Raw genomic sequence first — 21,912 nt, 5'->3', positions numbered from 1 at the left:
GCCGCACCGCGGCGGGTGAGGACCCCACCCAATCAATCGAGGGGCGGGATCAGGCCGGCGAACAGGACACGTCCCACACCGAGGGACCCGCCGGCCCCACCGAGGCGCCACGACAACTGGCCACCCAGTGGGGGCCGCAGGGACCCAATGCCACCCCCCCAGCCAAAACCCCCAACCCCACCGGACGCCCCACACGCCATGCCACCACACCTGCCCCTCCACCCCCAGAAGAGCCAGACGCCCCCCCCCCAACCAACAGGGCCCGCGATGCAGCCAGTCCCCGCCCAGCACGAGGGTGGGAGAGTGTCTCTTGTTTGTTGGAAAGGAGGGCGGATAGGGGCACCCGACAAGGGAACGATAAGGGGCGGGGGGGGCCAAGGAGCAGCCGCGGGCCATGAGAGGTCAGCCCCAACACCAAGCAGTCATCCAGCCCGGGGGGGCCCAGCCTCAGGAGCACCGCCATGCAACTAAGTGAGAACCACCCCCCCTCCCCGTTACTATGACTGCCAGGTCCCCCGACTGGCAGTCATTGGCCCTACCCCGTGTATCAGTGTGTGGGGGGGGTCAGGCACTACTGCCTAACAGCCAACCCGCCCCCACCCACTTCCCCCAGAGATGGGTGTATGTGGTGCATCAAAACATGGGGAGTGTGTGTGATGCATTTAAAATCCAGGTGGGCAGGCAGGGTGGAGGGGCAGGGCGCACGGACCCACTACCCGCCCCTGAGTGTGGGAGGTGGAGGTGGACCCCCCGCAAAGCCAGGCAGGGACAAGAACCCCACACCAGGCCCCACAGCACGCAGGAGACCGCCCGGCTCCCCCGCAGGACGAGGCGACCGCTGCGGGACGCAAGTAACGGAGAGAAGAGGAGGAAGCAGGCCAAAGGAGCAACAGGGGGCCAGTATATGTTTATCAGTGTAATCAAGAGTAGAAAGAGTGCCTAATGTTTATATCAGAATGGTTAACTTCTGTTTGTACTACACTTCTACTGAGTTACTGTAGATAATATATTTGATCTCAATAGGGACATTTTGTTTTGAAAACTGTAACAAAAGAATAGAGGTAAACCAGTGTCGCGCAATGGACCGTGTTCCACTTTAGAGGTTCCGCTGTACTGTTCGTATTCCAAGTGTTGGTCTTTTACGCCTGTCTGTCAGAGACTCACAAAGAGAGCTGCCAATCGGGTCGGGCAGCATTCTGCGTGAGAGAAAATGCAATGCTCACTACTTCCAGAAGAGCCTGTTAGCCAGTAACATATTAAAGCATTGCTTACGGCCGTGTGTGCTACTTCCCACGTGATCCGAAACAGTTTGGCCATTGTTCGACAAGCTAAACTGAGATGGATCGAATTGATCCCCTCCTCAAAAAGCTGGACAGGGGACTTCCCAATGTTATGGAAGAGTATCTGTGACATCTGACTTTGAATTTCTGACACTGTATTTTTTTAATATGAAATTTCTAAAATTCAGTGACAAAAATTCTGAGTAAAATTCAGTGTCAAAACATTTTGTGTCAAAAATTCAGTGGAAAATTCAGTGTCAAAAATCAAGCATCAAAATATCATATCGGGGTAACTGGGCTGGACCGATTACTCGACTAGTCAACTTTACTACTCTACATTGACGTCTAAAGCTTTACTACTCTAGACGTTAAAGCTTGAAGTCGACTAATCGCTAAGCAGGTTTTTGGAACCTCGTCTTCAAATTGGTTAATTTAGAGAGGACTTTCGGCTCACCAGTCTACTGTCAGCAACGCTTTTTGTGAAGCGGCAAAATGTCCGGCTAACAAGGCAGCACAGTCATCTGCGTGGGTCTGAAAGTACGAGAATAAGCTATCGGTAGATGAGAAGAGCGGCTAGCCTCGCAAACCTCTGCTATTCCGGTTGCCACTAGTCTAAAATTACTCATACCAGGGGGACGATGGGACAGGGACAGGGCAGCAGCATGAAGTCCAGCTCCATCTCCATTGCCAAAAATTGATGTCAAATAATGCACGAACAACAACTGTGTGCTAACAAGAACTTTGGTCATCGTGGAAGTTGTATAATAAAACACACAACAATATCATGACTTTTGTGTCGCTTTACGACATAAGTAACACTTGTCGCATTACAACCAGACTATGGCATGCTACTTTGTATGTGGAACAATTTTACCACAAAAGACACATAGTCATTTGAAAAATATCGTCACTGTCAGGCAGAAACCTCCTATGTCCAAATTTGGTCAACTTTTTTCACTAACTTCAACATCAGGCCCCACATGGGTTTGTTGTCTTTAGAAATTACTGACCAATCAAAAATGTTCAAAATGGCTAGCTCTCTTTGGTGATGCAATGTTAACGTGGTAACAAACATGTTGCTGAAAAGTGATGGTTTTGGAGATGCAAGGATTCTGCCCAACATCAGCGAAATGCAAGTCCCTCCTCAAATGTAATAAAAGCACAAGTGATATAGGAAAACATGAAAAAGAGAAATGCTTAATTTTTAGGAGCCTGGCTACAATGTGCTGTCATATAACAAGCTATGAAGTATGGAACACAACATGAAACCAGCTGGCTCATTGAAGAGAAACATGCTGCTAATTACAACAACTACATTTAGCATAATGGTGAGTTGTATTTTTAATCATTTGTTGTTGTTTTTTTCTATGCCTGTCCGAATAAATACAGTATGTCAGAACATGAAACCAGTCCATAGCGCAAAAAAAGGTTGGGGACTGCTGTACTGTTCTGAAAAATATCAATTATTCGACTTCAACTCAACTTGCCTCACATTATAGCGGACTACAAAAAAATCTGAAATCCTTCAATCCCTACAAGTTAACCAGGGAGAGGCTGGGAAAAGCAATCAAAACTTTCTCAAGTCATCCAACGTCCGGCCAATAATGTTGCGCTTGATTGGTCACATGATACTGCTACGCAACATTTTTGACACTGAATTTTGAATTTTTGGTATTTTTTAGTTTTATTAAAGTAAGAAAAAATAATCTGTTAGAAATTCAAACTGAAGGCCCAGGTAGAACGCCATACAACCCTTTCCTTTTAAACTAATCCACCAAAGAAGCAAATCGTTGCTGCCATCTTGACCACCCGTCTTTGTGTTACTAATCAATTTACATGCATCCCACGTCACCTAAAACCCTGCCAGGGAGGAGCGAACCTATTCAGATGCAAGCCATCCCAACAAAGCTGACAAGAGAGCTAATGAGGGCAGAAACTGGTCTTTCAGGGTCAAAGGCCACGTTTTTACCGAGAGCAACAAGAAGTTGCTGTTCAAAACGACGGGACAAAAATAACACCCTCGTGAATGTCGACTTTTTTTGTTTCGTTTTTGTGACTACAGAGACAAGCATTTGTTCAAAAGTCCAGGCACCAGGCAACCCCGTGACCAGAACCTGATGACATCAAACAAAAGGGCTGTTCATATCAAGTTACAGTGTTTCACCCGCTGTATCACAGATTTTCAAGATTTTTTAAATGGGTTTTTACCATATATAGCCAATCCCCTTCAAACACTTCATTAAAACATTTTTATAATTCTTCCTTAATTCCGAATTTGGAGTTATGCGCCTCCAAGTAAAGGACCCGCAGAGCAGAGAATATATGCCTGTGAGTACTGTATGCTCTTCTTTTATGTGTTGCTGTTCCATGTGTGTGAAAGTAGCAGCTATTTCAAGGTTTATAATTACCGTAACATCTATGCTAATTTCCAGTAGCCCATTCACAGAGTTTCGCATGATGTATACATTAGCATTAGGCTAGTCTACTTTTCATCCATCCATTTTCTGAGCCGCTTCTCCTCACTAGGGTCGCGGTCGTGCTGGAGCCTATCCCAGCTATCATCGGGCAGGAGGCGGGGTACACCCCGAACTGGTTGCCAGCCAATCGCAGGGCACATACAAACAAACAACCATTTGCACTCACATTCACACCTACGGGCAAATTAGAGTTTTCAATTAACGTGCATGTTTTTGGGATGTGGGAGGAAACCGGAGTGCCCGGAGAAAACCCACGCAGGCACGGGGAGAACATGCAAACTCCCCACAGGTGGGGCCGGGGATTGTACCCAGGTCCTCAGAACTGTGAGGCAGACGCTCTAACCAGTCGGCACGGTAGTTAGTCGGCAAATTATACAGTTTGGTTGAACATTTTTGTGTTTAAATATACAATGTTTAAAGTCCCTATAAAATGAGAATAAATCTCTTCTAAATTTGAAACACCACAGAGAAAAGATTCAGGTGAACAAACGCTGCCAAATTTGAATGATTTAAAAAAAAAAATCAAGTATCTAAAATGAAGCTTCAAAATCGTGAAAAAAATAATAATAATTCAAGTCATTCTCACGGCTCTCCAACACTGCAGACTTTCCCGCTCAATGTGCTGAAATCATGCCGCGCTCAACTGTCAATCAAGCATCACTTCTATGACCTGGAAAAATGTATGCTTATTTGTCTAGCATCTTTCTTATGTCTCCACATAACTACATGTTTGAGCTGCGAAAATATACAGTATTTACTCGAAAGCCTCCGGTGGCTGGAATTTATCCTACCAGGTCGTCTGGGTTTTTCCACACCACAACAACGGGGCACTCTAAAGCAGCACCAACATCTACAGCCACAGCCACATGCTGGCTGTCAAGTCTGATGTTCTTTTGTTTTTGTTTTTTAAGTCCCCTCTCCTCACTCTTCAGTCATTGTCTGGGTGACGTGCACACACTCACAGCCAACACCGAGGCGATCTTAAGCGGCCAGGACCTGGTCCACACGCTGACTGTCAAATAATAATTCCCCCCTCCTAGCACTTCCACCCTTCTCTGTATGGCGTGCATGCACTCACAGCCGACAACAAAGCACTCTAGAGTGGACATGCCAGCGGAATATCCGAAGGAAAGATGTATTCTCGGGGTGAAGGCATAGCTAACAGCACATCACAGCGGCGGAAATCCGCTGACATGAACAAAGGTGCTCAAGTTCTTCTATTGTGGGGCAGGGGGTAATCATTTCAGACTGCAAAGTGTGCCACTAAGTACCGTTTTAGCCACGCCTAAAAAAATCAGGAAGACTGAAATGTCTCATTTAATGCTATAGCTCCACAACTGAGTACTACTACATACAGTAGTTCTCAGTCTTTGGACATTTTCAGCAATTATATTCAAACACCTGTATCATATTTAGAAACACATTTCTGAATTCACTTAACAGTGTCTTTAAATGTTTTTTTAATTTATATGGTTTCTCTATATCACAGATTTTCACCTATTGCGGGTGGTCTAGAACATACCCCCGCGATAAACGAGGGTTCACTGTACAACTAAAATTGACACAGCGTGTTACTGCTGCTTGCCTGGCTAAAACCTGCATGTTTATGTGTGTGTGTTTACCTCCCTTCATTCTACTCCAAGCCTTCATCTTCTCATGCCTGTGTGTCGTAACGCTGTAATTCATAACAACAATGTGTGCGTGCCAGCATGGAGACAGGAAGTGAGTGTGTGAGCGAGAGACATCCTCAGCATCCAGTACACTCCCGCTGCTGGCCCTTGTGTGAGCAAAGGCTTTGATGGCGGTGAATGGGGTAATAATGAGTCTGCCTTATCAATTGTCTGTCTGTGTTTTGTCCTCATAATGCTGTGATTTCAAACCTTTATTGAGCCAAGGCATATTTACATTTCTTACAAAAATTTAGGCATGTCGGAGTGAAACTTCAGGATGGAACTAAAATGCACCATAACCTTTACAGTTGACCTTAATATGATTGTCTGTTAACTTGTGAATACACATGCCCAACTGTTCAGTGTTTCAGTACTGAATAGGAACAGGAGCTGAGTGGCAAAATTCACAACGTGTGTTTGATCCATCAATGGCCCTATACATTTCCTGGTTCAATTAGGGTTGCTACTTAAACAGTCTTCTTCCTCATGCTGTTCACATTTTGACATCCTGTGACCAAGATGATGCCTAAAAATTGATGAGCGATACTTAAAACGGGATGTTCTCAGAGGGAGGTGGCCACTGAGCTTGGTGTGTCACAGAGTGTCATAAACAGGTTCCAAAAGAGATACAGAGAGACTGTAAGAGTCACAGAAAGGCATAGAAGTGGATGTATTTGGAAATAAAAAATACACACACCTGTTGTGAATCGCAAATTACTGAAGCATTGAACATCAGGGCATATATACAATTTTAGGTTCAACCTGAAATTTAATCTGAATGTCCAATATCCCTAACTTTTTGCAAGTAGTTTACATCAGAAAAATATCACCACTAAACAGAAACGGCACAAAAAGTGGCTCGACGAGTCAATTATGTACCTTCTAAAGGAAGAGCATTTAATTGTTCTGCCTGTCACTATACGTCGCAGGCATTCATAGATGAACCAAGATACATTATTGGTCATCAATAAATAGTAATTTTAGGACCAGTTAAGTGAAATTGGACAAGCATCTGCTCACTTCCCTGTGTGGGGCCTCCGCGTCCTCCGTGACACCAAGTTTGAAATCAAACGGCTTCACACTGAACGTAAAGGAAGAGTGCTTTCCAAAAAGCGCCACTTTCAATTATGAGTGGCCAAATTTACGAGATTTTGAATTAAGAGCCTTCGTTCGGCTGTATTTTTGCTTTGTGTTGCAAGCCAAAATTTAAGTTATGACAAAACCACATTATGAGCATATGTGACGTGGGCAACGAGAGCCACAGTCCCTGATGCACTTTCAGACGTTTGGTGAAGGGGACAAAGAGTCAAACATAAATACAAAATGAGAACAATCAGATGGTGCTGCTGTAGACCACAACTCACACCCAAACGCTCACACGCAGAATAACAGACGCTAGCTCCTGACGTCACTCACTAGGCCACACCCCTTAAAAAATCAAACATCCAACACAGATACTGCAGTGCAGTTCAGTAATTACAGTTTAGAAAGAGTTTATTTCTTTACATTCTCATTTATTTTGTTCTATTAGGGTTTGTGTCCATTTCAGTGTTACTTTTCTTTTATTAAAAACGTGTAATAAAACAACTGAGGTGGTTTTAGGGAGGCTGGAACAGATTAATGCAATTAATTCATTTCCTCGGCAATATTAATTGGAGAGATGAGTGAAAGTAAGTAAGTCAAGATTCCACTGAATGTGCAAAAGACTCGTGGGAAAATAGATTTACTTTCCAAAAGATACAAACAGTGGAAGCCTGCGGGGAATCTTGTCCTCCCAAGGCCCCAGCACAGCCTTTAGCCTCCATCACTCACCTGTTGAATGCGCCCATAAAAAGTCACATTTCTATAGTCGGTTTTACGAGATTCGGGTCTAGAAAAGAGCTGTGGGGTTGCAATGAGCTTGCCACACGAAACAACTGGAAGAAGGCGATCATGTTGAAATGTATGGCCAGGACAGCGTCTTACCTGGCCGAGGTGGTTAACGTACGCTCAGGTCTTTCCGTGTCTCTGCACTGGGTCGAGGTGTATCCGTCAACACACGCTGGGAGGAGACCTTTCCCTCAGCTCTGTAGCACAATGTCACAACTACTGAAGTGTACACTTAACGTGTTTACAACACACAGTGGACAGCCAGCTGGAAAAAAAGGACAAAAAACACACAGTCCGCCCACTTCAAGGCTGCAGAGTCGCGCCGCTTTCACTTTCCGCTGACGTTTACTATTAATATTGAATTATCTTTGACTTTTTTTTCTCCCTTTTTTGCCCCCTTGTTGTCAAAACGCTAGCCAGTGCGAGTTCCCGTCGCCGTTCCTTTTCCTCCTCCGACAGGGCGCTTCGAGACGACAACACCCGAATTTTGACGGGAGGAGAGAGGCGGTCCAATCCACGAGACTCCGGCGGATGTTCGCTTGCGTCAAGTTAGCGCTTGGCAGATACTCAGCTTTCCGGTCAGAGTTTCAAAATAAGATGTGCTTTTAGTTTCGAGGTTCCGCGCGTTTGGTAGCTGGGCCTTCGGTGGGGATCCGCCTCTTGATATATACCGCTATCGCGTCGAAATGATAGAAATCATGTGCAAAAACCCAGGCACGCGCGGACATAGCCATTAGGTGGTGCTCTAGCACCTGCCCCTTTGCCCTTGACAAAAAAGTGCCCTTCTTGCTCCAGCACAGCTTTTTTTTCTTCATTCATCAATATTTTTTAAAATAGAAATCCCCGCTGTCATAAATTTTAATCAAACTGTTTTGAAATATGCATATGTTCCCGTCTTGTCCCCAGGCCCCCTCATTCTCCCTAAAAAAAAAAAACCTGTCAATTGAACAAGGGTGTGTTGACTTTTTATATCCACTGTAGCCTACCTTCACCTCCTTTGTTAAGAGTTGTATTATTGACTGTGTTGATTTTGTTGACAGAAATAAACATAAGTTAAATACATACCAATGTTTTTTCTTAATCGTATGAATAATTGTGGTGATGTGTGCCCTTTTCTCAGCTTGAGCATCGGCCGCCAAAAATGCCTGTGAAAAAGAAATATAACAGCCTGGAACTCTGCCGGAGACATTGTCCGGAACAGTTCAGAATCAATATTTATCTAATAACATGACAAAAACATAACACGTTTAAGTAAGACACATCATACTCACCAAAAATGCTGATTATTTTTAATGTGTATAGATGGCAGAAATGTTCTGCTAGTCGAATTTGGCTGGAACAAGTTTTGCTTTGACCAACCAGTCAGAGGACGGAAAACTGATGATGTCATTGAGGGCCAGCATTCTGGCACAGGGGGACGAATGTGAAATCTCATAGTTAAAGAAATCGTCATATTGCTAATATAGTTGGAGTTGAGCCAGCATAGCTGCTTCTCAAAGCTCTAGACAAATTAGATTGACATGGCAAGATATAGAGGTGGAAATGTGATTGGACAAAATATATCATCTCACATCTACATACAAGTACTGGAAGCAGTACAGCGAAGTGAAATGCAATCAAATAAAGAGAATAGACTCTTGGGAACAAATTAATATAATTTCATGGAACAAATAAGAGAATTTAGGTTGTAAATGTAGGTCAGTGCCTCTGATAGTGTTTCAGCCCAAAAATATTTAAACAATTAAAAAAACGTCGGCTAATAGTATATATTAACAAAGAAAAAAAGTGTACTTTTGTTGTACGCCCTGGTACACCACCGAAACCCGCCCTCAAAAATTGTTGTGTAGAAGGTTAGAATGCAGACGGCGGACCACCGAATCTGATGCGGCACATGCAGAGTGGCACAGCAACCTGAGCGATGCTCTCTAAGGCCAGAACCTCCTATTATTCAACTCTCATCAACAGCGATAAAAATCCTCGGTTCCCTTTTGACACTATGTATCAAACCCGCTTGTATAACAAATACCCCTTTTACTGCCCCTCAATTTCTACACTTTATCAACAAAATTGACTCTATGAGGAATTAAATAATCATATCCGTAACAAAGAAGGCTGCTGTACCCCCAATTGGTCACCAACACAACATTGAGACCACCACCCACCCCTCATTCTCACAATTTAATCTAATACTCTCCACCAAATATCCACGCTAAATTTATCAAGGAACTATTCCCAACACCCTGCACCCATCCTCTCAACATCGTCAATAGCGCTCTCGTCTCGTCTTTCGTCTATCAACCCTTCTCCATATTAGCAATTCTGCAGTTTCCTGGTTCACCTCCTACCTATCAAAGAGAACGTGTGTCTCTCATAGACGCTCTTGCTGTGATAGCTGTACAGTAAACTGTGGCACAAGGTTCAATATTTGGCCCTCTACCTTTCTCTCTCTATATATTCTTCCTCTAGGATCCATCCTCCGTCACTATGCTATACAATTTCACTGTTATGTAGAAGACACTCAAATCTATATCCCTCTCACTCCCAATGACCACTCACAAATCAATGTGCTGTGCTGGAAATTGGGGCCAAAAACAAACTCCTTCATGCAGATCTCAACCTCAATAACTGTACAATTACCCCAAGTGCTACAGTCTCTCCTTTACTGCTCACATTCAAGACATTTCCAAAACAGCTTTCTCTCACCTACGTAACATCTCCAAGATTTGCTCAATAATAACAACCCCAGATTTCAAAACCCTAGTCCATGCATTTGTTTCTTCTAGACTGTACGACTGCAATGTCCATCTTTCCAGTTTACCCCTATAGACCACAAAAAAACCTACAATTTGTACAAAATAGTGCTGCCAGAATACTCACTGGCATCAAAAGATTTTATTTTTTTTCGTGTGATGATTGCTCAAAATATTTCATTCGTGTACCGTTGTTCTGTCTGTGTTTACTTGTTTTTAATGTTAAGTGCTTTGGAATGACTCAGTGTGATTTTGCATGATAAAAAACAAACTTGAAATTTAATGTATGTACTACAATTTTATGGCTGATAAATTCATCCAAGTATTTACATGTAAATAGATCCAGATTAGGCACGGAGGCGGACTGGTTAGAGCGTCAGCCTCACAGTTCTGAGGAGCGGGGTTCAATCCCCGGCCCCGCCTGTGTGGAGTTTGCATGTTCTCCCCGTGCCTGTGTGGGTTTTCTCCGGGCACTCCGGTTTCCTCCCGCATTCCATAAACATGCACGTTAATTGAAAACTCTAAATTGCCCGTAGGTGTGAATGTGAGTGCGACTGGTTGTTTCTTTGCATGTGCCCTGCGATTGGCTGGCAACCAGTTCAGGGTGTACCCCGCCTCCTGCCAGATGATAGCTGGGATAGGCTCCAGCACGCCCGCGACCCTAGTGAGGAGAAGCATCTCCGAAAATGGATGAATGGATAGATTCAGACTAGCCATTTCAGCATGTTTTATTCAGTGGGTCACCACTTCCTGTTCCACAAGTTACCTTTACAGATGCCAAGCAATGAAAGTTCTGCTATGAGACTCGTGGTGGCGCTCTCCATTTACACTTGTAGCTTAATAGCAGCGCAAATCCAGAAGTATTTCAGCATTTCTGTTGCCAGACCACCATTGAACATTTTTCTCCTCGATTTATCGAACTTGAACGTAAAACCAACAAGACAGATAAACATGAATGCAAAAAAAAAAAAACTGCATGATGGCCCAGTGGTTAGCAAATCTAGCTCAGCTCTGAGTTTCAGTTTGAAATCTTGGTTCCACCCTGCCTCTGTGGAGTTTGCATGCTCTCCTCGTGCTTGAGTGAGTTTTACAGCTTCCTCCCACATACAAAAAACATGCTTTTTAGCTGAATTGAAGGTGCGAATGGTCATTTGTTTATACGTGCCCTGTGGTTCACTGGCAACCAGTCCAGGGTGTACCCTACCTCTCGTCAAATGTCAGCTGGGATAGGATCCAGCTCACCTGCCAGTCAGCATGATGAAAACAAGCACTTAAGAAAATGGACAAGTCTACAAATAGTTAAGTACTTTATTTAAATTACAATAAAAAGCAAAGAGGAAAAACATTACATTTAATAGACTACTGGCAACTTCTACACTCTTAAAATGGCAGAGCTTGATACATTGTTTTGAAGTCAGAAAAACAAAAATAGGCTATGTGGTCTGTACATTACCCCAATGATTAAACACTTTTTTTGTTGTTTTTTTTAAAATCACATAATTGTGTGTCACGTGTACTTTCTATGGAAGAGATTAGTGACAGGTTCTATTTCCTTCACTATGAATATTACAGGATAGAAAATTAAACCTAATGACAGCAAGGCATTCAGAAAAAAAAAATCACGCTGTCCTTTCCCATCAAAAGCTCAGGTCTTAAACAGTTAAACTGTAGTGCCAAACAGGATAAATGTAACATTTTGAACTAATACATTTGTCTGTGAAACAGCTTTCAAGTACCCGACTTGGTGTCAAAAGTGTTGTGCAACATTTAAAAACAATTGTACAAAAAACGTATGAAATGTATCCATCATGAAATTAAAATGACTAGAGTATTCAGAATTTTGGGAAAACAACAGAGACATTGGTGTGAAATACACTACTTACAAAAAGTTAGTATCCTTAACTTTTTGCAAGTATTGGCGATGGTTTGAAAGAAACCGCAGCTGGAGGTTGGAAGGTTCATGCAAAGGCGGACTGCCACTGCTCTATCAGACTGGCAGTATACAGTATAAAGAGAAATGCTTGTAACTTATGTACAGAATGGAATTGGGAAAGGGGGTATTTGGAACAGTAGGTAATAAAGGGCATGTGTCAATAACAGTGCGGGGTCTACTCTTGTGCCTCTTTTCCAGTCATCTTGTAGATCTCAGTGGGACCGTCGACATGAGTGATGGTTGTAGTCAGTTGGATGTCCTCCCCGCTGTTTGCCGCAGCATCTCCTGCACAAACGGATAAAGTGGTGCCTTGAGATACGAGTGACCAGACTTATGAGTTATTCGAGGTGAGCCATCCGGGCCATTTCTGCTTTGACTTGCGAGCAAAAATTCGAGATATGAGTGGCAGTGAACTCTACTTACTTTACAACAAACAACAGTTTGGCAAAGTGAACAATTCTTAAAAAAAGAAGTTTCAAGCGGTTTATTGTAACTACCAATTGAAGTTTACGTTCAAACTACACAAAGAGAATTACAGATTGTGTATTTAAAGCAACCCGATTGCTTTGCTTAAGTCCATACATTTTATGCAAACAAACAATGCAAAACGACAGACGGACTAACAAATATAGGTGTTGCAGTGTTATAACCCTTCAAACTACGGATATTTGAACACAAATGGTGGAAAGACGTAGATGGATAGTATAACAATACTCACAGGGATATATTCTTTATCCTCTGCAAAGAATGACAAATATTACTGAGGGTTACTGAGGAGCTGAGACCAGTGTACAGTATAGCCAGAAGTCTGCATTATACAGCCAAGGCGCACAAACCAGGAGCAAGCAGCACAATGTCTGTTTAATTGAAGCAAATAGTTTGGCAAAAACTAATTCTTTACATTCTATGTAATTTCTGTGTGTTTTTATGAAAGACAATACTATAGAGTGCTATTCTTCTTATTAAAAACACATTACAAACATTTTTGGGGGGTTTTGTTGAGAGGCTGGAACGGATTAATGGATTTCTATTCATTTCCACAAGGAAAATTCAAACTAAAACCAGCAGACATTCTAACAGCTTCTTCCCTCTTGCCATCAACCTCTTAAACAGTTGACTTACAATTTCATTATAACATGCTGCCAATTTTGCAAATCTCTGTTGGGACACTTCTACATTATTTGTGCATTCACTGTTTAATCACGCTGCACTATTTGCATACTGTTGTTGATTACTACTGGCCACTTTATGTGTTTGATAACTCTGCACCATTTGCACAATCGTCACTGTACCAAATCATTGCACTATTAGTCACTTTAAATTGCTTGAGGACTCATTTGCACAATGCCATTATATCAGCATCACTATACTAGCGGTACACTTTGATGGCTCAATAACTCTCCATACTCGTGTTTTTTATGCTCTAAATGTATATTTTGTCGTAGCGGCTGTTTGTTGTCATACTAGAGTGGCTCCAACTACAAGAAACAAATCCCTTGCGTGTCTTGTAAGAAACTTGGGCAATAAACCTGATTCTCAAAGATAATTTGAGATAGTGCTTTGAGTTATGAGCATATGATGGTCATACAACCCCAAACCTCATTAACTTACAATTTTATGGATGCAACACATTCCAAAAAAGCTGGGACAGGGTCATGTTTATCACTGTGTTACATCAGCTTTTCATTTAACAACAATCAAATAAACGTTTGGGAACTGAGGACACTAATTGTTGAAGCTTTGTAGGTAGAATTCTTTCCCATTCCTGCTTGATGTACAGCTTCAGCTGTTCAACAGTTCAGGGTCTCCGTTGTCGTATTTTACGCTTCATAATGCGCCACACATTTTCAGTGGGAGACAGGTCTGGACTGCAGGCAGGCCAGTCTAGTACCCACACTCTTTTACTATGAAGCCACGCTGTTGTAACACGTGCAGACTGTGGTTTGGCATTGTCTTGCTGAAATAAGCAGGGGCATCCATGAAAAAGATGTTGCTTGGATGGCGGCATATGTTTCTCCAAAACCTGTATGTACCTTTCAGCATTAATGGTGCCTTCACAGATGTGTAAGTTACCCATGCCATTGGCACTAACACAGCCCCATACCATCACAGATGCTGGCTTTTGAACTTTGCGTCCATAACAGTCCAGATGGTTCTTTTCCTCTTTGGCCCGGAGGACACGACGTCCACAATTTCCCAAAACAATTTGAAATTTGGACTCTTCGGACCACAGAACACTTTTCCACTTTGCATCAGTCCATCTTAGATGAGCTCAGGCCCAGAGAAGCCGGTGGCGTTTCTGGGGATTTGTTGATAAACGCTTTGCATAGTAGAGTTTCAAGTTGCACTTGCGGATGTAGCGCCGAACTGCATTTACTGACATTGGTTTTCTGAAGTGTGCCTGAGCCTATGTGGTGATATCCTTAACACATTGTCGGTTTTTGATGCAGTGCCGCCTGAGGGATTGAAGGTCACGGGCATTCAATGTTGGTTTTTGGCCTTGCCGCTTACATGCAGTGATTTCTCCAGATTCTCTGAACCTTTTGATGATTATGGACCGTAGATGATGAAATCCCTAAATTCCTTGCAATTGTACGTTGAAGAACATTGTCCTTAAACTGTTCGACTATGTTCTCACGGACTTGTTCACAAAGAGGTGAACCTCGCCCCATCTGTGCTTGTGAATGACTGAGCAATTCAGGGAAGTTCCTTTTATACCCAATCATGGCACACACCCGTTTCCAATTAGCCTGTTCACCTGTGGGATGTTCCAAACAGGTGTTTGATGAGCATTCCTCAACTTGCTCAGTCTTTTTTGCCACCTGTCCCAGCTTTTTTGGAAGGTGTTGCAGCCATAAAATTCTAAGTTAATGATTATTTGCTAAAAACAATAAAGTTTATCAGTTTGAACATTAAATAGCTTGTCTTTGTAGTGTATTCAATTAAATATAGGTTGAACATGATTTGCAAATCATTGTATTCTGTTTTTATTTATGTTTAACACGTCCCAACTTCATTGGAAATGGGGTTGTAGAATAAATAAACTTCATATCTCTAGGCCCCACTGCATTAAATTCAAATCTGAACGATGCAAGTCGTATGTTAACAAGGGAACCGAAAAAAACAACTTTATTCTCATAATTTTACACCCTCTATTCCAAAAAAGACGTCTATTTAAAAAAGGAACTATGTTCGTAAAAAAAAAAAGACCTTTGTTCTTGAAAAAAATGGGACTGTAATACTGTTTTTTTGTTTAAAAAAAAAAAAAAAAAAAGATAAAAAAAGACATAACACAATCATAGAGTTCTTAATCCGCTATATGTGGAACATCACATGACCAAACGGAAAATGTGATGGCTGACTTCCCATGGATGCTATGCTTTCGCGCAGTAAAACTATAGTTTGATTATATGATTGTTTGAAGCCAAACTTGCCAAAATTTGGTATTCTTTATGGCTGGTGTCTTTGGACAAAAGTTAAATACATGTACATCATTTACTTTTACAAATAAATGTAAACACGAACGAAGCCTAAACATTGAATATTGTCATCCTTGGCCGCTCTGTGGAGACATCCTGTGTTAAAAAAGAAATTTTTAAGACATTTAAAGTTCATACGGTTGCATTGTCATGGCCCCCTTCGCCATTTGTGTAACCAAACCAGGAGGAAGTGCTTAGACCCATTTTGCCAAATGCAGAAGTAGGTTGCGCATATGCCGGATTAGTCCAAAGCTAAACTAGGGAGGAGTAAATGATTTAGTTTGTTTGTTTTATTGGTGCGCCGGTCCAATACAATATGTAGGTATGCACTATGTTTAAAGGATACAATATAATAATGTAATGTATTGCAGATTATCTTGTGGACCCTCGTGAGGCTGGGGACCCCAGTTTGAGAACCACCGCTTAATAGGTCGTGCGTGGTTTGCCTTTTGCTGCCAATATGGAATTCTAGTGACTCGACAGAACGAAAGGCTAGATGATGTAAATCAACACAGTGGTGCGAAGCGCACGTCTCATGAGGCTGGTTGATGCATTTTTGGGAAAGCTTCCAAAAAATGTCAAACCCTCCACTTGTCTCCGACACCAAATCTGAGAGAGCAATGGTTTTCATTACTTCCTAAACCCTTTTTGTCACTGTTGCCTTGCTCTGAGCCTGGAAGGAAGCCACTCAAATCTTACTCTCCAGCCAAATAAGACTCAGGGAATTCCCCACCAAATAATAAATTTTGCTAACATTTGCTGTGTTTGAAATACCCCAAACAAAGTAGAGTGAATTTTCTGACTTGCATTTATTTGTCGCCAAATCAATTAAATTAAACGGGTATCTTTCCTACAGGCTTAAACATTCATAGGTGGAAACAGCTACTGTTTTTGTACTGGTAGTCTGTTGTTTATCGCACAGGAGTGTACTTTACAGAACCCCCCGCAATAAACTAAGATCCGCGAAGTAGCGAGTATATATTTATTTTGTTATATCTTAAAGCTTTATGCATAATACAGACACAAAATATGCACGTGAGATGCAGGTATTATTTTTGTCCACTTGGTGTCACCATCCTCTCATTCTAGACTGCTGTATCGGTGATTTTGAATTCGTGTCGCTTCAAAAGGCCTGGCCTGTTGAGTGATGTGGGATTCAGCGAATGAGAGTGCAGAGTTGGCCCTGATGGCTCAGGGTAGCACTGGCTGTTAAGTGGCTAAGGGTTAGCCAGTCTGACTGTGCTCAATACGCATTTGTTTTCTTGCTTTTTCTCCTGGGGCGGTCGATTTCCCACTGTAAAATAGATAGTACCACAGGAAACTAAGAAAAACTGCCAGTCATTGAACACAGTTGAGAAACAACAATGCAGGTGAACGATATCCTAATTTGACTAATAAGTGTGGCAGTAAGAAGTCATTGTATTTGAGAGTAGTAGTTATATTTGGGCTTGAAGAAAAGTATTTACTGGAGGAAAAGACTGTAAACATGTCAACGGGTACATCTCAGTATTCATAGAAATTTGGTATGTCGTTACCAGTGATGCACTGTCCACTTGACTGGTCGTCTCCGTATCGCTTGTGAGAGGGGGCATACAAGAACATGATGGCGAATACGTACAGGTTCCACATTCCGTAGATGCCTGTGAAGAAGGCGCTGTTCACCTGCACGGTGTGTTCCCCCCAGTGCCAGTGACCCTCATTCACCTGGACAGAGACAGGAAGTACCATACAAGTTTTGTCCTCTTAACTGCTTCAAAACTGAACACGACTCGCAAAAAGTTAGGGATATTCGACTTTTGGGTGAAATTTCAGGATGGACCTAAAATGCACTTTAACCTTTCTTTATAGGTAAACTTACAGTGAACAAAATGATAAACGCAACACTTGTTTTTGTGCCCATTTTTCAATAGCTGAACTCAAACATAACTTAATATGTATACAAAAGGCCTATTTGTCTCAAATATTGCTCACAAACCTAAATTTAGTGTGTTAGTGAGGACGTCTCCTTTGCCAAGATAATCCATCCACCTTAGGGGTGTAGCACATTAATATGCCATTTAGACAGCATGATTATTGCCCAGGTTTGCCTAAAGTTGCAGACAATAAAAGGCCACCCTAAAATGTGCAATTTAAATTTTTGAGTAGTGTTTGTTATTACTCTGATTAAGACTTACAGTACCTGACTGATGATGAAGAAGATGACGGTCATGGCAGCACAGGCCAAAGTGACCAACATGAGAAATTTGAACCTAAAAATTAAACCCTGCAAGAGAGATGGTGGGTTAGGATTAAGGTCAAATGCTCTGCTATTACTTTCTATTCAAATACTTGGACCAAATGGAGAGAAAAATAATGCAATTTTACAAACCTCATAGTGCAGGCGTCTGGCCTTGGACATGGCGGGAAGTGAAGTCCTCTTACCACTGATGTTGCGGAAGACTTGGAAAACCATGAAACAGAGGAAGAGAAAGTAGAGGCAGGCGCAAATCCCTGCCACTATAATGAAAGCCATCTGAGCGAGCTGCGGTCAAGGAAATAAGGATGATCACCCAATAGCACACAACGAAATAACATGCAGACTCGAAGCAATACAATATTACAGACCAACATGTAGGCATTTCATCGAAAAAAAAATTTCGATTAGGAATGGGCAATTCCCAATTAATCGATTAATATTTTAATGCCGTGGCTGAATTTCTCTGGCTGGAGAGATTGAAGGATAGGTGGACAGAGAGATACAGTAGATGTATAGAGACAGCTGGATAGTGATAGATAAGATAAGATGTTATCTACTACCGTTCCAATAGTCTCCACAATTAAACAGCAAGGCTAAGCAGGCCTGACATATTACTAATACTAAAAAAAATAAAAATATGAATCAGCATCAACAAAAGTTAAAAAAATAATAATAATAAAAAAAAAAAATTAAATGGAGGTCAGAATTAAAGTACAGAGTTAAGGGAATAATAATAAAGTTTCCATCCCCGGGGGAATGAAAAAGCCGCAGGACATGGGAGAGGAAGGATTTCTTCAGTCTGTCAGTGTCTGTCACTAAAGCTGCTTCTCTGCCTGGAGAACGTGCTGTGCTTTGGATGTTATCGATGGTCTGTGACGGACGGAACCTTCTTTAGGAATAATTACCAATTAAATTTGTATTACTAACTACATACAGGTAATTTATACATTTATTATTAACATAATCTATTATGTCCATCTCTATTTACCATTAAATATGATTCAACACATTTTCAACATGTACATTAGGTATAGTCGTATCTAAATTTGATTCAATGATTTAATTCTTTTTCGATATGGTTAAAAGGATAATTAATAAATGAAAATATAAAAATGTATGGCTCTGTGACACTGTGCTTCTGTGTGAGATTTAGAAGAATGCACCAAGGTTTTACATCGAAAGACCATTAGAGACTGCCAAAAGACTGGAAGAGTGATGTTTTAGCACTAACTTCTAAGATGTCAATTCTCAGCTTAGCAAGCTTTGCAATAAGTTAAAAAGATTCAACAAAAATACATCCATCCCAGGCCAGAGACAACATATGGCATTACTGAATTATTCCTACTCTTATTAGTCAAGGGAACCAATCTATGTGAGAACAACAAGAAACCATGAAAAATTTAGTGTACCGTCAAAAAGCAAAGTTGGCTCTTGTGCAAATATCTTCAGATGCAGATGATAGTCTATTTCCAAGCATAAATACGGTTTTAGAGTCATGTCCAGCTAAAATGGGACAAGATAATGTGTTAATTGTCTGTTGTTAGCCAGAGATTAATTGCAAAAAGATACAGCCAGCTCAGTCCCAACATCAGATGCCCAGATGCTATAGAAGGGGTTTGTCAACTGGACACCTCTGGTGAAATGCAAAAACAATTCATTTATTCAGTGCACATACCACAAAGCAGATATTTAGTGTTTATAATTATAATTTTTTTTTTTTTTAATCATACTATTGCCATTTTAATACAGACAAAAACACCTCTCACCTCTCACACATGTCAAAGATAAAGAGACAGAAAGACCCAAACACGATGGGCCCAACTTGCTTCCAATACACTGAGAAACGATTCCTCTCCGTCTGGTCCTAAGAGAAGGAAACAAAACATTTCAAGCGGTCATTTGACAACAGGTGCCAAGCTTTTATAGATTACATACAAAAAATAAAATAGTCCCGGGCACATTACCATGAGGTGCTCCCCGCAGAAGATGATCCAGAAGGAAAGCAACATGGAATAGAAAATGCCTTGTCGGATGTCTCCAAAAAGCAACATCCAGGTCCAGTTGAAGCCAATTGAGAACCATTCCACTGGGATGTTGATGAACGTCATGGAGATCCCCAGAGCAAAGATCACTCTGCAAGAGCAAAACATTTTTGTGTGTTTTTTTAACAAATATGGTGAAAACAATGCTTCTTAAAGCTATGTGTTGGCAAAACAACCAGACACCTGAGTATTGGCCCTGTGGGTCTCAAGGCTGGGTTGCAGGACAGTGATGCGTCTCTGTAACCTTGTGAATATAATGAATACAATATTTAATATAGTTAAAAAAAAATAATCATTTTTATGTGTCCATATGTATGTAAAACAACCAGACACCAGAGTATGTGGCCTGGTGGGTCTCAAGGCTGGGACACAGGACCGTTACATGTCTGTATAACCTTGTGAATATAATGAATAGAATAATGAATACTGTAGTCAAACAATCCTTCAAAATATTACTAAAAATAGAACAGCTGGGATTCTAACATCAGGATATAAGATTTTATACATTTGTGGCATCAGTAACAGTCATTATACACCAACTAGCCATAATATGACACTTTGAAAACTATGATTGTAAAGGCATATTTTTGATACAGCTTTTGTATTTGACCTCAGTGGTTATTCTGTATTTAAAAGCAAGACACTTAGGAAAGATGGTTAAACTTGGTTGCACTGTTTAAAAAAAGAGGTTCTAGATAATTTCCTGTGGATGGTGGTAATTAATTTGGATACTGCCGAACAAAAAGGCCTCTGAAAACAATACAGTGCTTTAACTTCCCAAACTGTGAGCTACACGGAACTTCAATATAAGTGGCCTGTGAACTCACTTAAAAATTCAGTATGCCTCCCCCTTCCTGAAATCCTAAAAGGTAAGCGTGAATGAATGTTGGGCAATTAAAGCTTCTTTTTCAGTGCCCTAAGCAGGTCCCTGCATGCCACCAGACGATGAAAGAAGATCATAAATAAAGAAGCATGCAAAGCAGAGTAATCACAGCAATGGAATGTCATTGAAGGTAGTCCTTGGTATGAATGTATCCATGCTCGGTGAAACCACTATCAGAAAGCTTTAGATAGTTAGTGGAATCAAAACGGGACTTTGCTACACACAGGCGAAAGTCTCCCACAGTACTACACAGTACTGTAAAGACTGTAGAGAAATATTTAAATTACCACCAAGACATTCAAGGTCAGACATTTTGGCCAAAAGAAAAGACAATAGGAAAAAGTGTCTTGAAGTACAATAGTAGAAACATTTGACAAAAGTACAGGTAATAGAATACAGATTCTAAATCCTTCATCTCCAGACTCTGCTCTTGAGGCTTCATGGCGTGAACAAAGTGAAACTTCACTTTGGTGGTATGCAAGGAATGTGCCCTGCGCAAAACAAACAGCGTGAAGAGCTGTGTGTGTGGGTATGTGTGTGGGAGTTACCATGAGGATGGAAAGAGTGTTTTGGACACAAGTAGTAGTAAGTGATCCCCCACAGCAGGAAATGGCGTGTAAAAAGGTCTAATTACTCACACTAATGAACAGGGCCCGATATTTTGCATGATGGTACATAAGGAGTACACCTTAACAACAGAATGATAAATTAAACTGACTTATTAACCAACAGTTTAATTCAATTCCATTTTATTTATATAGCACCATGGAGCTGGTCTAAGAACACACTCTTCACTCATTGAAAGACCAACTGAACCCCACATATGCAAGCACTAGGCGACAGAGGCAAAGGGAAAACTCCCTCTTGGTAAGAAACCTCGAGCAGACCAGAGACTCAGTGTAGGGCGGCTGTCTACCTCGACCGGGTGGGTTAGAGAGTAGAAAAGGAGGGAGACAGAGAGTGAGAGCGCAACAGAAAGAGAGCGATAGAAAGTGCTAGAGAGCGACAAAGAAAGAGAGGGAGAGGTTCCATATATACACAATTTAAGTGTATGTCCACAAAAAGGGGTACAAGTCCTACTTCCTAAGAGCCTGCGGCTCATCTAGGAATAAAGGAGCAAAAAAAGAATAATTCCTGGCTGTTGTACGTGTGTGTGTGTGTGTGTGCGTTAGTGTGTGTTGGTTGAGTGCTACCTGTTGCTAGCAGATTTTGTATCGCGTTTCACGCTTAGTCAGGCTCTTCCTGTGGTGCAGCACACTGCCTCTTACTGATGTCTTGCCAGCATGGCAGGGG

The 21,912-nt window shown here is 41.6% G+C and overlaps 2 protein-coding genes across 5 annotated transcripts in view; both read right to left on the bottom strand.

Moving 5' to 3' along the window:
* The window catches only part of gng12a (guanine nucleotide binding protein (G protein), gamma 12a), a 59,672-nt gene extending 51,865 nt beyond the window's left edge, over positions 1-7,807 (bottom strand). The window contains exon 1 of the mRNA XM_061797560.1: positions 7,393-7,807. The gene's annotated coding sequence lies outside the window, so the exon portion shown is untranslated. The remainder of the gene's footprint in view (positions 1-7,392) is intronic.
* Positions 7,808-11,340: 3,533 nt separating this feature from the next.
* Positions 11,341-21,912, bottom strand: part of wls (Wnt ligand secretion mediator) — a 31,061-nt gene continuing 20,489 nt past the window's right edge. For 3 of the 4 annotated variants that reach the window (XM_061798701.1, XM_061798702.1, XM_061798704.1), the window contains 7 exons: positions 19,659-19,827; positions 19,461-19,558; positions 19,264-19,327; positions 17,827-17,970; positions 17,638-17,721; positions 16,994-17,162; positions 11,341-12,264 (listed from right to left, as the gene is read on the bottom strand). In XM_061798701.1, coding sequence (XP_061654685.1) covers positions 12,155-12,264; positions 16,994-17,162; positions 17,638-17,721; positions 17,827-17,970; positions 19,264-19,327; positions 19,461-19,558; positions 19,659-19,827 — 838 coding nt within the window. In that variant the 3' untranslated portion in view covers positions 11,341-12,154. Of the gene's footprint in view, positions 12,265-12,697; positions 16,753-16,993; positions 17,163-17,637; positions 17,722-17,826; positions 17,971-19,263; positions 19,328-19,460; positions 19,559-19,658; positions 19,828-21,912 lie in introns of all 4 variants that reach the window. The other variant, XR_009791959.1, reaches the window with a different exon arrangement.

Source organism: Phyllopteryx taeniolatus, chromosome 14 (genome assembly GCF_024500385.1).
Source record: "Phyllopteryx taeniolatus isolate TA_2022b chromosome 14, UOR_Ptae_1.2, whole genome shotgun sequence".
NCBI classification, from domain to species: Eukaryota; Metazoa; Chordata; class Actinopteri; order Syngnathiformes; family Syngnathidae; genus Phyllopteryx; species Phyllopteryx taeniolatus.
This window is presented reverse-complemented; position numbering and strand designations above follow the sequence as displayed.